Genomic DNA, 17461 nt, shown 5'->3' with positions numbered 1-17461 from the left:
AACAACAAGAAAGCCCCCCTCAATGGATGCTGCTAGTGTACAAAATGATTGAGGGTTTTAGGCCAGATGTGAGAGTCCATGCTGTTGGGATATGGGGGTGCTCTGAGAAATGTTTGAAAATATAGTTGTTATAAGTGTGAATTTAGCAAAATATACAGTACAGTAAGAATGTACATAAAGAGGCAGCTGTAGGGTGCACTTGATCTGGTAGGCCTGTGCACTGTGTGCAGTAATCTGTCCTTGTGTACATTTTTGTTTTGTTTTATTGCAATGCTACCCAAAGAAGTACAGAACCACAAGTACCCAAATGTGTGTGTGTGTGTGTGTGTGTGTGTGTGTGTGTGTGTGTGTGTGTGTGTGTGTGTGTGTGTGTGTGTGTTTGTGTGTGTGTTTGTATGTGTGTGCTTGTGTGTGTGTGTCTGTGCGAGTGAGAGAAACATATCTGACCAGGAGTTTGAGCTGTTGTGCTCGTGTGTCTGTTCTTGCGAACGTAGAACACACCAGCTGTCACACACAAGCACACCAGGATGACCAAGACACACACCACTGCAGGCAGCACAGCCCCAGAAGCTGAACCTGATGAACAGAAAACAAAACACAGTCATCACACACACACACACGCACGCACGCACACACACACACACACACACACACACACACACGCACACGCACACGCACGCACGCACACACACACACGCACGCACGCACGCACGCACACTAGGGCTGCACGATTATGGAAAAAAAAAGTTTTTTGGTCAAAATCGTAATCACGATTATTAATCACGATTATTGTTTTTTTGCAGATTTCTTTGGGAAATTATAACAAGATGAAATATAACCAAGAATGATTTATACAGTATATCACGAAAGTGAATACACCCCTCACAGTTTTGCAGAGTTTTGAGTATATCTTTTCATAGGAAAGCATTACAGAAATGTAACTTTGACACAATGATTAGTGACCCTTTAACAACATATTTAACCGCTTAAATTTCTTGTTCACTCAGAAAAAAACAAAATACAGCCATTAATGTTTGAACATGTACTCACAAAAGTGAGTACACCCCAGATTAAAATCCGGTAGAGAAGGGGCTATTTTGGCTCGAATCGTCTCGAAATGAAACGAAATGAAAAGGGATGACAAGGGAGGTCATCAGTGTGCGTTTCAACCTTTCTTTGCATTGAACTTTTAAATTTTGAGTCTGCATCTGGCTTAAATAGATTGGTGTGAGATTTGAATGCAATCCTATGGAGAATATCATGATCTGCTTCAGTAGTCACAGTGCATGTTGACATGCATGTTTCTTTTAGGTGTATTTCAGATTGCCAATGTTGACAGCATTCATGCATCCCCAAACCATGTCAGTCCCACTACCATGCTTGGCTTATGAGAGGATACACCTTTTTTGTAAAACTCACTTGTTTACCACCACACATGCTTGACACCATCTAAAGCAAATTTGTTTCTCTACCGGATTTTAATCTGGGGTGTACTCACTTTTGTGAGTACATGTTCAAACATTAATGGCTGTATTTTGTTTTTTTCTGAGTGAACAAGAAATTTAAGCGGTTAAATATGTTGTTAAAAGGTCACTAATCATTGTGTCAAAGTGAAATTGCTGTAATGCTTTCCTGTGAAAAGATATACTCAAAAATCTGCAAAACTGTGAGGGGTGTATTCACTTTCGTGATATACTGTATATGGGATGCGCAAAATAAAATGAATTGTAATAATTATGTAAAGGCAATAGCATGAAACTTAGGTGGACAGATTTCTGGCCAGAAACACCAGCCTGTCAGTATGTTCTGGCTTCAAGGACGCTCTCAAAGGTAGGTCACTATTGCCACGATTAAATCACAATTGAAATCACGACTTCGATTTCATGATTTTATCACGATTTTCGATTATTTTCAATTAATTGTGCAGCCCTAACATACACACATGCTTGAGGCAATGAAAATCAAGCAGGTGAAGGTGAAGATATAGCCTACTGGTATTTATTCTGCCATTGGCCCCACGGGTTGCTATAAGCAGAAAAAGGGGTGGTCTGATTGTACCTTCGACTGGTAGCATACAGCAGGATTTGAGATGTGCAAGCCCAACCTCAGAGATAGACTTCATAGTCACCATGGCCAGGCTAACCTCATACTAAACTCATATCATTTCCTGTACATTCAGACCAAAAATGAGTATTCGTCAGAGATGGGACCAAGTCACTAATTTGCAAGTCACAAGTAAGTCTCAAGTCCTTCCTTCCAATCAAGTCCGAGTCAAGTCACAAGTTAAGACACATTTGAGTAAGTGAAGTCCAACCCCAAGTCGGGCCAAAGCCAAGTCAAGTCCAAGTCCAAGTCTTATTTTTTCCAAGTCCCTAAAGGGACACTGTGTGAGATTTTTAGTTGTTTATTTCCAGAATTCATGCTACCCATTCACTAATGTTACCTTTTTCATGAATATTTACCACCAACGTGAAATTCTAAGTATTCATTATGACTGGAAAAAATACCCTTTTCATACATGAAAAGGGGGATCTTCTCCATGGTCCGCCATTTTGAATTTCCAGAAATAGCCATTTTTAGCTGCAAAAATGACTGTACTTGGGCCATACTAGAAAATATTAGTTTATTACTTAGTAAACTATCATGAAAAGATGAAATTTGGCAATATGCGACACAATTTCAATGAGCAGCATAGTTGCAGTACCTTTTTTGACCATTTCCTGCACAGTGTTCCTTTAACAAGTCACCTTGTATTCTGTGTGCAATATTGACAATTAGCTTTGGTCATGAATTCATTACCTCTCCACACTGTTTTACATGTCCCCCTTCGCCAGTCATGTCCCTTATGAAAATCCACCATGGTATACCATGATTTCATGCTTTTTTTTTTAGCATGCTTCTGCATGGTTTTTGGTTTGACTAGGTTTAACTATAAAATGAACCATGTTTTTTCACTGAAAACTAACCATGGTTTTACCACGGTTTATAATTATTCATTAAATTACACTTAGTTGCCGCTTCTTTTATCCAACGCACATATTGGTGACAGTCCTTGGAGCAATGTGGGGTTAGGTGCCTTGCTCAAGTGCACAGCAGTCATGGATGGAGGTGTCGGGAGAGGTGGGCCTAAGGGTGGGATTCAAACCTGCAACTCTGTGCTCTTCAGCCCAACTCCCTAACTTTTACACCACGGCTGCAAACAAGTTTTCATGTTTTTTTGGGGTGAAAATACAACCCACAATTAACCATGTTTTTTTGAGCACATGGTCACTACAGTAAAACCATGGCCAATTTTCGTAAGGGGTTCTAAACAAAAATAGTAGATTTACTGGTACTGTTTGAGGGTAAATAATTTAGTCTTTCTTTTTTGTCATGCATTTTTTTCACTCACAAAGGCAAAAATAAATTAATTATATTCAGACTTGGAATGCTATTGCAAGTCATTGCAAGCTAAAACTGTCAAGTCAAGTCTCGAGTCAATGGCGTACAAGTCATTCCTAATATTGGGTCAAGTCTCAAGTCAAGTAATTTATGACTCAAGTCACAAGTCAATCCAAGTCACAAGTCACAAGTCCACATCTCTGGTATCCGTATTGTAGTTACCAGAGCAATGACTGTCACTATTTTTCTGAAGAGATCCTGACTCTTGGCCAATCAGAGCAAATTTACTGAAGTCAATTTAAATCAAGGCGACCGGAGTGAAAAACTGAATAATATCTTCAACTCCTACCCATTCCTGTTTGGCAATAGACCCCCTAGTACTAGTCTCATCCTATATGTGAAAAGGGCTGCAGGTGAAGTGTGTTACCTTCAATCATTAGCTCCACTGTGTATGGTCCACCTGATCCTCCATACTTATCATAGAGCTGTACAGCATATGATCCTGAGTCTCTTTTCTCTGTAGGGTTTATGATTAGGGTCCCGTTATCAGCAACAAATGTCCACCTTTTGAGGAACTCCGGCTTGTTGAACACTATCTTGGGCTCTTTATACCTAAAGACTCCATCTCCCTCCTTATGAAGGCTGATCTCGAACGGTGGACTGCTCGCCAGACGCAGGTGTATTGCTGTCCCTGATGTTCCATTGCACCTCGCACTTTTGGTGGCATCACACACATGATGCTCTCCTGCATGCACATTACATTAGATGACATTACATTTAGCAGATGCAAACACACACACACACACACACACACACACACACACACACACACACACACACACACACACACACACACACACACACACACACACACACACACACACACACACACACAGCATATATATTACATTATTATTACAGCATTATTATCACTATGAGCATGACATCATCATCACCTTATTATCTTCACCAATAATAATAATAATTATAATAATAACAATAATAATAATAACAATAGTAATAATAATAACAAATTGTATTACCATGAGCTGAGGTAATCATCACCACCACCACCACCATCATCATTGGCTGCCACTCATCGCCACTAGTATTCCACAGTTGACGTGGGTAATATGTCCTTTCCCCTGCACTCCTTCTCATGATCACAGCACTGTGTGTGAACTGTGTGTGTATGAGAGAGAGAGAGAGTGCGTGTGTGTGTACCCTGGCCACCTTAAGTAAGTGGTATGCTTGTTGTTGCCAGTAGCTAGTTGTCTCTGCTCAGGACTGTAGGCCTTCGGTAGCTGTGTCTTCAGGCCTTCAAGTGATTGTCTCTTCCCAGGCCCGTAGATGGTTATCTCAGCCCAGGCCTGTAGCCTATAGAAAGGTCTGTACCCAGCGCTGTGTGGTACTGCTGGCCGTCCCCTCAGTGGCAGAGTGGTGTAGTTGGCTCTCCTTTCCCAGGCCTGAAATGTGTTGCCTCTCTCTAGTTTGTAAGTGGATTGTCTCTTCCCAGCCTGGGAGTTGGTTGTTGTTTCCCAGGTGTGTGGTTGGTTGCCTCTCCCAGGGCTAAGCGGTGCTGGTTGTCTATTCCCAGGCTTCCAGTTGGATGGGGCTCCTTTGCTGTGTGTTAGCTGGTTGTCTCTGCTCCTCCGCTGTGTTAGCTGGTCTCTCTCTCTCTGATGCGTGCCTGCCCAGCTAGACTTGAGATGACCGCTGTCTGGTAGAGATGTCACGTGTGTGTGTGTGTGTGTGTGAGAGAGGTCCGGTGGAGTTTGTGCCTCACTAGTTACACGTAGAGCTGGTTTGGTGTGTATGCCTGTGTGGCTGGCTTAAAGCTGCTGTGTGTGTGTGTGTGTGTGTGTGTGTGTGTGTGTGTGTGTGTGTGTGTGTGTGTGTGTGTGTGTGTGTGTGTGACGGTGTCAGCAGTTGTGTTGTGTGTGTGTGTAATGGTGTCAGCATGAGATAAAGCTTCCCTTTTTTATCTGTCGTCCTGCCCTCTTACCGCAATCTTTCCTCTTTTGCTGTCTTTCCTCTTTTCTCAGTCTCTTACTTTAGCCTTTAATCTTTCTCTCTCTCACACACACACTCTCTCTCTAACTCACCCTCTTTCTTTTCATGTACATGTAAATGTGTATGTTTGTAAAGTTTACACATATCTGTGTGCACACGAGTACACACACACACACACACTGCCACACACATATACATTGCCACACACACACACACACACACTCACACACACATTGACACACACTCACTCACACACACACACACACACACACACACACACACACACACACACACACACACACACACACACACACACACACACACACACACACAATGTTTGGTCATGGTCAGTGCTATGAATATGCTGCCACCAGAAACGCGAATTGTGAAAGTCTATATGCAGCATGTTTGTGTGACTCACAGTAGGTTTGTGGGTTCACCTCGACGTACCCTGTTTCTTCTTCTTGTTGAAAATAGGTTGTACGTGGTAATGTCTACAAGTGATCGGCACCAGTAAGAGAGAGAGAGAACTCTTTGACATTGTATTTAGTTGATGTTGTGTTTGGTTGGCGTAGCGATCAGTACCCTTTTGTGGACCCTGGTTTGGTACCCCAGAGGCCAAGGTGTTTGAATCTGGGAAGGGCAGCTCTCGTCCCAACAAGGCACGATTACTGTACTCATGTTAATGTTTGTGTGTATAGACACAGAGGGATGTCAATAGCTAGCCTGATTATCATCGACATTCAAATCTCTTCAAGACTTTGTGTCTGACCAAGAGCATAACAATTAAAATTTCCCAAACGGCATAGTCGACCTGCCTCCCTTGGTTTGCTAATGGTTGTATGCTTCCCTACAAAGTGGGAAGAGGAACATTCAGTATTAGCCAGGCCCTCCTAGTGACGCAACACCTTCGGCGTTGCGACTAGTCAGGTCAAGAGCAATGCAAGTACTTTCTGAGTTCCCGAAAATACGGGAACTCCTTTCACTTTGTCGGGAAGCAAACAACCATAAGCAAACCAAGGGAGATGGGTCAACCATACCGTTAGGGAAATGGTAATTGTCATGCTCTCGAAGAGATTTGAACGTCGATGCTAATCAGGCTAATTCAGTGTGCCCCCCACCACCACCACACTGTGAAGTGAAGTGATACCAATGTTGTGAAACAATCTGTATTCCATTTTAGGGATCTCTGCCCTACAAATGCAGTATGTGATGGGTGTGAGATTGAGAGGTAGGCCTGAGCTGTAACTGCCACACTTTGACAGGGCATGTAAAAAGCGTGTGTGTGTGTGTGTGTGCGCACACTGTGCTCTGATTCTGTTCAGTGCTAAGAATATGCACAGTGAGAAAAGAGAAATAGTCTTTCTGAAGCACTACTCTACTGTACACTTGCCCATGTCACACTTGTTGACCACAACTTGATGAGAAATGTAAAACAACCCTGTGTGTGTGTGTGTGTGTGTGTGTGTGTGTGTGTGTGTGTGTGTGTGTGTGTGTGTGTGTGTGTGTCACAGGAAGTCCCTGAGGTGTCTAACCTTTGCATGAAACCACTGTCAGCTGATGACAAAAAAACAACACATTATGTAGTTTCATTTACATTTCTAGCCTAAGTCAAGTGCACAGTACACAGACTGCCATGTGCTACATGCCACATGCTCTCACCTAAACTGTAAGAAGACTTTCCGCATTGTTCATTGTATGTCAGAGATCTGAAATACCAGAGAGTTCAGGAATGCCACAAAAAAACAGGAAACACTATATCTCACCACAAATCCCCTCCACACACACACCCCAAACATAACCTGTTCAATTTTACATTCAAAAACAAGAAAGTGAACAAGCAAATATGATACAGGTAATACGTTTTTACTTTAATTTTAGTGATATACATGTGACCTTACATAGAAAAACACTGCTTTGGCCAGAATAACACATTCTGCAGCACAAAAACACATTGAGGCACTTCCTCTGGACAGGACAGGGTTTTTTTGTGCACAGATGACAAGATGGCAGTGATCATGGTGAGGGATGCCTCCTGCCGTTTCATTTGGGGTTCAAGGTAAAGAATTGGGGGCCCTTTTTAGCTTCATGCTATTGTGGAGGACCCTCACAAGAGAGATTTTGATAGCAGTATATTTTTCGGTCATTGATTGTAAGGAGGCCTTCCTCACAAAGTTGCCATTGTTTTCATCTGAATACAAGTACATCAGCCATTACCACGGGGGTCTTTCAGCCGGGGGCCCTAGGCAAATGCCTAGTTTGCTTGCCTGGTTGTGACAGGCCTGATCCATGCAGCCTGCAGTACTCCATCTGACAGAGGCAGCTGACTCTGAAATTGTCTGAAAAGTAATGCTGGGTTACAATGAGCAGTCATGGGCATGCAGTTAGCGGGTTAGGCTTCCATCCTGAGGGTTACCGGTTTGATTCCTGACCCTGTCAGGTGGGTGATGGGAGGGAATAACCAACGCTCTCTCCCATCATCCTCCATGATTCCATGTCATTGTGACTATTCACCACAGCACGAAAATTAAATTGCATCTATGCCAGACCTGTGCAAGGCAGCAGCCTAACACCACTCTCAGGTCATCTAGGGACCGCCCTGTGCAGGTTAGGCATAAATGCAATTTTATTCCGTGCTGTGGTGAGGTGACACAATAGGTTCTTTCCAATATGCGGACTCCCGTCCTGTGCTTGTGGCTTCCGGTTTCGCTGACGCCCGGCCTCCGTGGAGAAAACGATTAAGTTTTCCCGCTGTCAGCCCAGCCACAACAGCTTTTGGGAGACTATTCTTCATTCACCATCCCGATTGCGAATTAAAAAAATGACATTAGAATTGTGTTTTTGTGAGATATTGAAATACACATCTGTCGTCAGTGACATCATTACAAGGCCATAAGTAGGCAAGGAAGCAAAGGAGGACGGCAGTCAGGATATTAGAAAGAAGCCAATGTCAATGGGTCTTTCCCAGCGTGACTTTCACTTCACTTTTTTGGCGGCAAGTAGATGCCCAGGAGTGAACCTCTGTGTTAAACCCTGTACTACACAGAGTAGTTCACCATGCTCTTCTTCCAGGAAGTAAAAAGAAAGTAAAATGTCTGCCTTCTTGGTAAAATACAATGACACAATATCCACTGGTGATGGACACCAGCAGAAATACCCTTATGTTAATGCTGGAGTCTAAAGCCTTTCAGAGACTTTGAGGCAGTTGGCAACAGCTTGACATTTTCAAGTATTTCAACTAACTGTAAAAAGTGGCACATATGGTTGTATTCAGAAAAGCCTAACAAAAAATAATATGAGAGTACAGCGAATGTAATACAAACAAGTTTTATGTAAATGGAGTGTTAACACAACTGTACAAAAAACAGGTTTTATAGGTCTTCAAACAGTGCAAGAAAACACACTTTAAATATATCTAGCCAAGACTTTTTGAAGTTTGAACCTTGTAAACAAAAGAAATGTTTTGTTGTTTCCATACAAAGTGTGAAAAATTGTAAGTCAAGCCATTGTCTCTGTTGGTTGAATTCTATTCAACCATTAGATTTGTAATGGTGTCACTTATATGTTTGAATGACAAAAACTAACAGTTATAGGCCTAGATGTTTTTTTTTGAGAAGTGTCAAAAATCCCACCAGTTCCAGAGGGTTCATGTTGTGTTCCATGCCATCTGTGTGGATTGAGACCTGAGATACAGTGTAACTATACTGTGATAAGAACGTACTGAAGAACATCTGCAATAACTCAGTCTATGTTCCTCAACATACTTTTCCCAGTAATTGTTGTAACTGTCCATAAGTGGTAATTTAATTAATGAAGTCAACTTTGTTATTTAATTATTTTTTATAAAATTGCAGCCAACTGTCAGTACCTCAACAGACATACAAATAATGTGGGAAAAAAAGTGAAAAAACAAAATGGTCAGTGTGCGGGGAAAAAAAAAATAGAAAACACATTTAACATTTGTATTATTTACTATGTGCACTATATACAGTAGGCTATATACATAACTGCTTACCAATAAAGCAGCCTAAAAAATCCTTGAAAAAAAAAATGAACAAGTAGGCCTAAGTAGGAAATCAAGGGAGTACATTTGATCATTTGAAACTTGTTATTCCCATGAAGGCCACAGGGGGGCACTGGTAGACTGTATAAGTTGAATAATTGGACTTTTGGATTGATATAATATTCCCTATGTTTGGAGGGAAAGCAGACTTGGTTCCTACATGTGACCTCTTATCTGTGGTACAACCTTCAATCTCAAGTGGTTATTTCCCGATTTACGTTGCAAATGAGCCAAACAATTTCCAATTGCTGCAGCAGGGAAGTTTCATTCTACTTTACCTCAGTTAAATTCTACACTGTACTGAAAGGGAAGCTTAGGAATGCAAGAAGCCAACAATCCAGCGAAGATGACTACAGGCCCAGGTCTTCACAGAGGTATGAGTCCAGTTGCCTTAATAAGTCAATCATGATACCACAAGCTTTGTTCCCTTTACTGTGTAACATGGTGAGGGCGGTTCTCCACTGGTCTTGCAGCACCCTTTTCCCCTGCAGGACCTCGTTGGTCTCCCACTGGCTCACTACTGGTGGCTGGTGAGCCTGAAGGTGAGTGAGCATCTCATGGAGGAGACCCTCAGATCCCCTGCTGATGAGCTGCAGCTGAACCTTGGACACTCGCTCTGTTGCAAAACACAACAGCAGTTGCCTTCTTAAAAACAGATCATCATTATATTCAACTGAAATAATGTAATATAATGTGTCCAGCACCTAGCATAGTATTACATACTACACTAATATAGTTGGACCAGTAGGACCAGTACCTAGCAAACTATTGCATCACAGCACTGTGAGGAGTAAATTGTCATGTGATACCCTTCTCCTTCTACCTCACCCCTCAACATTTACAAATTCTGCACATTTCAAAAACATGCTGAGTTTGATGCATGAACTCAACTACTACTTCTCAACTGCAGCTGCATTAACATCAAGCCAACCAACTTTCAGTTTAGATATTTAGTGTTTCAGTTCTAGTTACTGTATATCTGTTCCATACCTGTGTTGGAGAGGGAGGCCAGCTCTTTCATGCGCTTTGAGTTCCTTGATGGTGTGCGTTTTGGTTGGACTGGTGCAGATACAAGGGATGCACTTTGGTGGCTTTTAGCATGACCTGTGGCCTCGCTGTAATCAGCCTTTCGTAACACTGTTGTCCAAATGTTCTGGCCATCGCTGGTCAACTCCAGATTAATGTTCTTGTCAGTGCTCTCCTCCACAAACACCTCAAAGAAGTCCGGCGGTCTGGCGTACTTCAGTGTGATCTCATGTGGATTGACTTCAGCTATTGCAGACTTCAGGGTGAACTTTGAGTTCATCCAGATGGACACGTCTGGCCGGTTCTTTTGGATTCTCTTGATGCCTTCGTTCTTGGCGGCATCCTCCTCCACTGCCTGGATCATGCCGGCATCTCTGGGCACCACGTAGACAAACAGGGTGAGTGGCGTCACACGTTTCCTGTAGACCAACGCGTCCACATGGCTGCGCATTGGGACACCCAACTTAACCAGAAGTTCCACCAGGGAGAACCTGGGCTCACGGAGCTTTGCGTGAAAACGTGTCAGCTGTATGGTCTTCTCCAGTGACACGCCACTGGCGCCGTCCTGACGCAGTACTCTCACGACCTCATGAAGCGAGGAATCAGAGCAGTCCAGACAGGCGAAGTGGGGCAGGTAAGCCTCCTTCATTTTGCCAGAGAGGACCTTGATGTCCATCAAAGGCCCGATTGGCGTGTACTGGAGCATCATCAGCTCAGCTCTGAACATGCCAGGGTCGCTGAGGCGATACTGGAAAGAGACGTTGACTGTGCACGCCCAGCGTAGGCCAGACAAGGAACACTCATAACTACCAGGGGGACAGCTGTGCTCATACACAAGGATGCCCATCACTTTGGTGACTGAAGGCTCCAGAAGCTTCCATAGGCCCGTCTCTTTGATATGAGCACAGGATTTGCAGCTCCTGGTTTGTGGGCTGATGCAGAAATCTTTAGACCTCTTGCTGTGTATGCTGACAAGAAAAAGAATAATCATGAAGGAGAACTCCTGTTAAAACTTAATTCGTTTTAGCACCTAAGAATTACACTCAATGCATTGAAGTAGAAGAGATGTATTTATATAGAGCTGTATCACAACAATGAAGTTGTCTCAAAGCACTTTCCAAATACACATACACACAAGCACACGCCCACAGCTCTGGAGTCCTATTGCATGTAACATCACCAACAAAATGATGACTTTCTCATTCATCACTCCACTTTATAAAAACTATTAAAGAAATATCTAACCTTTTTGGCTCATGCACTAGTTCTTCTGTGTATTTCCTGAGCACTTTGTATTTTCAAGTGTTGCGTGCTACGGTTTACGTCCTTGTTTGTAAGGTGCTTTGGATAAAAACATCTGCTAAAATGTAATGAAATGTAGTGTGATGTAAAGGTATTCTCTATAAATGTCTTCATTACTTCAGAGGGTGGTATTATTGTGCATGCATACCTTCCAGCATGGTCATCCATCACCTCCAGTTCATCTGCGGTCCTCTTCTCCCCTCTGCTGGACTGGGCCTCTGTCTCCAACCCCTTCCCTTTGACTGCCTGCTCCTCGTGCCTTCCCTTGGTAATGTCTGCCTTTGAGTGCTGCTCTTCAATTTGTGTGACACTTTGCTCCTTCTCTCCAGGATATACAGCACCTCTTGATCCACCTTTTCTCCTCAGCCTTATCACAGCAGATTTGCAACAGGTTAACGCATGACATCAGACATTTTAGATATGAAACACCAAGATTGTGAATTTACTGACTTGTATTCAGTGACATAGTTTTTGAGAAGAGACTTCAATGACTCATCTGCAACAAAGAACATTTCTGGTTACATACATGATAATAGTCCTATATAAAAATGTTATCATCCTAATGTCACATTTTATACACATTCATAATTGTAAATATAATTGATCATGTTTTCTATAATAACAAAAAAAAATAAAAAATCATATAAAGCATTTATTTGAATACTGATGATGTAAATGTGTTGTTAGTATGTCTATATGTGCATGGCGGTAGATTTTGGATTGGATATTGGAGTAAGGAGAATGGTTTGTGTACTGTGAGGTCGTGCTCAAACTACACGACAATCTGCCCAATTCTCTGCCCGATTGTGGCACAACCCGGCGTCAAAATCTGATACAATTTTAAAGTTGTGTAGTTTGAGTCCGGCTTAACCCATGGATGCTGGATGCTTATACACTGCATTGACCTAGGTGCCTGGATCGACATAGACGTAGCATTCAGAGATTTGAGATTTTTATTATTATGTTAGAGCTAGATACATTCTAATGCAAGAGGAGGGTCTTAGCTTTTGAATGCAACTCACTTCATGTTTTGATGTGCTTCAGAGGCTGAGATATTTATGTTTTTATAGGCTGAGGGCACCTTGTCTTAAGGTTAAATGGGTAGAATAGTATGGTGAAGGTTGATTCTGTAGTTTACTGCTCACCCATATCCTCATAACAAGCTGCCATTGCTATCTCGTCTGTTGCTATCCAATTGGATTGTAGATCTGTGAACAAAACAGAAAAACTAACAAACCCTGATTGAAAGAATATCAAACCCAAACAGCATGCTGAAAGATAAATGATAAATAAAAGAAATATAAAAAGCAGCACTGTCTGTGATATATGGCCAGTACTTAATCACACAAGGTCATTATTTGTAGATCACACATGACTCTCTGTGTGTGTGTGTGTCTGTGTGTGTGTGTGTGTGTGTGTGTGTGTGTGTGTGTGTGTGTGTGTGTGTGTGTGTGTGTGTGTGTGTCAACCAACCCTTTTTCCTCTGTGCACCATCTATATTGTACTGCATGTTAACGCTCCCCTGGACATTTGTGACTGCTGGCACCGAGATCAGTTTATCCACTTGAACTAAAATGGTGCACATCTATCAGTTACTGTCTATGAAAAGACAAAAAATGTATGTATCATGTGAAACAGCATCCTACCTGACACATTGTATTGAAGGTGCAGGCATCTTTCAAGTCCTGAGATGGATGATGCAGAACTATGCCAGTGAATAGGCTCTACAATACCAAAGCATAACATAAATCAACATTCATTTTATTTGCCTTTTTTTGAGTGTGTGTGTGTGTGTGTGTGTGTGTCTCTGTGTGTGTGTGTGTGTGTGTGTGTGTGTGTGTGTGTGTGTGTGTGTGTGTGTGTGTGCGTGTGTGCGTGTGTGTGTGCGTGCGTGCGTGTCTGTGTCAACCAACCCTTTTTCCTCTGTGCATCATGATGGCGTTTCATGGACATTTTAATATCCTCTGCAACCCTGAGAGTCTCTAGAAAGCTCCTCTCCATCTCTAGACACTCCACATAGACCCTCAGCCAAGCGTCTGCACTGCCACACGAGGCTGCCTCTTCTATCCTCTGTAGCATGACCCTCTTGTCCAGAAGACTGTCTTTAAACTCATTGCACCAATATGTTGGTATGCCAAAGCATCCGGGCTCCATAGACCCTGCTGTACACAATCACAGTACAGCAGATCAGCAGTGTTGCTAAACATGTTGGATAAGATTACACTTGCTGTGCTATAAAAGCACAAAGGCATGGAAGAAATCTCATTCCACTTTTGTACCTCCTCGTCTTTGCCCTCGCCGCCGTCGTCCTCGCCCTCGCCCTCGTCTTCCTAAAAATTGAGATGAAACATCATCACCCTTTGCACCAAGCGGAGTAATGATGTTTACCTTTTCGATATCATAAATAAAATCTGTCTGTCTGTCTGTTTACCTATCTATGTATCTATCACAAAGCAAAATCTATCTACATCTGTTTGGATTTTCCTCCACATCCGTGAGGATTAGAGACATTTCGCCAGTTTGACTGGTGGGACATATTACCATAAAAGTGTTCATAGCCTCTTTGTGCAGATGGGCACGCCGACCTTTTCACTCTTTGCTGAAAAGACTTAACTACATCATAGCAACATTGCTATGACGGTACCGAGAGCCTGAAACTGATTATTGATCATTACAATTTTGGTGACAGTTAGGTTATAACAGGGGCTCTGCGCAAAGGCGTTAATGTGCAGCACTTTCTACTACATATTATATAACGTAGCCCCTTAATGCGCGCCGTACCTCCTGAGGCACGCTGTAATAGACATTGAAATGTAACTACCATAGCACTACAATACAATACTATGACACAGCACAGGCCCTTTAGTAATGCACCACTACTTGGTCATTACCATACTGGTAACAATGAATTTATAAAGCCGCGCCTTAGCCCTTAAGGGGTTAATTGCTTTTATGTGATGGTAAATGTAAACCAGTGAAGCCGGGCACAACTAACCCCACCCAGCAGTTTATTACCTGGGCCCCATGAGGGGGGTTGGCCAGGTATTGTAAGGACCCTGTCTGTCTGTCTGTCTGTCCGTCTGTCCGTCTGTCCGTCTGTCCGTCTGTCTGTCTTTCTGTCCACCTGCAGTGTATTGGGACGCCTGTGGGTGGTGCCAAACACACATCATGTGCATCTAGCTTTGGCCAGAGGGCCAGGTTACCATAACTGAATTGTTTTGTTCAAAATGGCAAATGGTTTTGGCCTTTGCTAAATCGGCCCATTTTAGACTATTTTGACCTTGTTGGTTTATAGTACCTATAATGTAATGAGGTAATCTAGGAGACAATGCTTTTGTCAGTCATCTTTTCTGAAATACAGTAGGCTACTTGTACAAATTGAATCACTATTTTTTGCATGCTGCTGCAGAGAGAACCAAACCAACCAAAAACAACAGAGACAGACCTGGATCTGTAAATGTGATGCTTATGTCCTTCCTGACATTTGTTATGGTCACCACTCGCACATGCTTGTTGACATGACCTGGAAGAGAGTTAGCACTTGACATTTTCACAGGACTACACGTTACATTTTAACTTGTACGTAGCCTGCAGATGGGCCCGCCGACAGGCCCGTTCACTCTTTGGTGAAAAGATAAAACAGCATTGCTATGACATTATGGAGAGCCTTACCTAACAGACTCAGACTTGATCATTACAATTTTTGTGACAATTACAATAGAGGCTCTGCGTAAAGGGATTAAACAAAGGGTGTGGAACCTATTTTCTCGAGGGCTGTATACACCCCTTGAGGCCATCTTATCTGCCCCCCGATATAATTTTAATGTTATGCAGTTTCACATGAAATATGAAATGCTTCGTAAAGAAGTCATAGAAGTTACATTTGCAGTACATTTAAGTTTTATTTTCAAGGGACCTCGTGAAGGTGCGGTCTGTAGTGAAGGTGGTTAGGCCTAAAGCGCAGGGGAAATTCCTGGATTGTGTTCAAAATACAGCCCTTGGAGGAGTTTCTAAAATTTGAAGTGAACTGCTGAATGTTGCAGAGTACCATAAATCTGCTGATTGTGTGTGCTAATAATAATGGTCTTACATGAGAAGTTGAAAGTGATGTACACACTGCCCTGGACATTCGAAATGTTGAGATCTGTCACTAGGAGGTTGACTGGAGCTGCAGAGTGAAGCACCGCGTATATTAGCAACCCATGTTCCATCACTTCCTGTATATCACTAAATGAAGGATGTGAAAACATTGGAAATACTTACCATTGATATTGTATGCAATGTTAACAGTGCCGCAAATGTTCAGGATTTTTGGTGTTGAAAACAAACGGCCCACTCCTCCTAAAATGGAGAAAGTGATTACTGTACAACAGTAAGTTAATTGACATCATGTTAATACGTACAATTTATGGAAATGAATTTGTGCTGATGTTAGTGTGTGGGAGGGAAGATGAAGATTGTGTTGCATGTTACAAACTTACCATCTATATTGTACTGCATGTAAACGCTCCCCTGGACATTTGTGACTGCTGGCACCGAGATCAGTTTATCCACTTGAACTAAAATGGTGCACATCTATCAGTTACTGTCTATGAAAAGACAAAAAAAATGTATGTATCATGTGAAACAGCATCCTACCTGACACATTGTATTGGAGGTGCAGGCATCTTTCAAGTCCTGAGATGGATGATGCAGAAATATGCTGGTGAATAGGGTCTACAATACCAAAGCATAACATAAATCAACATAAATTTTCTTTGCCTTTTTACCAGGTGTAAATAATTTCTGTCTCTTATTCAAATACTCACGGTCCATGTTGTACTGCAGGAATACATTTTTAGAAGAAAATATTCTCAACGCAAGAGCAACTCTTTCAACAGAACCTGTAGTGAAAAGGAACATTCGATTTTATGTAGCCTAAATGTTACAAAATGAAGCACACTGAAGAAAACATTTGAGCAGAATAATGAGAACCTACAAGAAGTATTGAACTGGATGTGGGCGTCCTTGGATGGAGAGTAACTGGTTGAGCAGGTGGACACAACATCAACAGGTGAGTGACATGATTTTGCTTCACACGTCCCTACTTTTTCCAACAAGAAAGAATGAGAGGTCATGAGGGGGGTTGGCAACACAATAACACATTGTGGAATAGGCCTACATAATAGGCTATGTCATTTTATAGTGCATAGGCCTACATGTAGGCTACTTAGGCTACAGTGCACATGACAACAACTAGCCTACCATTTTGAACCCCTTAATCAAGTGTAGGCCTATTTTTCGCTGTAGCCTATTGGAAGACAGGGAGGGATGTATACACAATGACAGGCAACATTAGGCCTATAGGCCTACTTAGCCTACACTGTAGGCATGGGACTGTAAACACAATATTTTGTATTATTAGGACTATACATACTTTGTTACAATGTAGGCTATGCAGGCCCTAACTGATATAGGCCTACAGTAATAGAATGACTCGAATGTAAGCTACCCCTGCCCGTTATGCATCAATCACTGACTGTCACTCTCACCACTAATAGCCTAAAGGGCCGTACACACACGTCGCTGCTAGTTACTCGCTCAGCGAATGAACTCAATAGAATGTCAATGGGTCCCAGCGAGACTCGCAGGAGAGTAGGCGAGTACTGTGCAAGCGATGCGATGTGGGCGGATTCC

At 42.4% G+C, this 17461-nt stretch overlaps 1 protein-coding gene across 1 annotated transcript in view; it reads right to left on the bottom strand.

Annotated features, from left to right (window-relative positions):
• The window catches only part of LOC134438677 (uncharacterized), an 18004-nt gene extending 1091 nt beyond the window's left edge, over positions 1–16913 (bottom strand). The window contains exons 1-15 of the mRNA XM_063188292.1: positions 16764–16913; positions 16594–16668; positions 16424–16501; positions 16267–16344; positions 16049–16126; positions 15876–15953; positions 15231–15308; positions 13699–13944; positions 13432–13509; positions 12931–12993; positions 12236–12281; positions 11934–12152; positions 10448–11451; positions 9891–10073; positions 3809–4126 (exon numbers count right to left, since the gene is read on the bottom strand). Coding sequence (XP_063044362.1) covers positions 3809–4126; positions 9891–10073; positions 10448–11451; positions 11934–12152; positions 12236–12281; positions 12931–12993; positions 13432–13509; positions 13699–13944; positions 15231–15308; positions 15876–15953; positions 16049–16126; positions 16267–16344; positions 16424–16501; positions 16594–16668; positions 16764–16902 — 2761 coding nt within the window. The 5' untranslated portion in view covers positions 16903–16913. The remainder of the gene's footprint in view (positions 1–3808; positions 4127–9890; positions 10074–10447; positions 11452–11933; positions 12153–12235; positions 12282–12930; positions 12994–13431; positions 13510–13698; positions 13945–15230; positions 15309–15875; positions 15954–16048; positions 16127–16266; positions 16345–16423; positions 16502–16593; positions 16669–16763) is intronic.
• Between the last annotated feature and the right edge of the window lie 548 nt (positions 16914–17461).

The sequence above is a fragment of the Engraulis encrasicolus genome, chromosome 22, assembly GCF_034702125.1.
Source record: "Engraulis encrasicolus isolate BLACKSEA-1 chromosome 22, IST_EnEncr_1.0, whole genome shotgun sequence".
Taxonomy (NCBI): Eukaryota; Metazoa; Chordata; class Actinopteri; order Clupeiformes; family Engraulidae; genus Engraulis; species Engraulis encrasicolus.
This window is presented reverse-complemented; position numbering and strand designations above follow the sequence as displayed.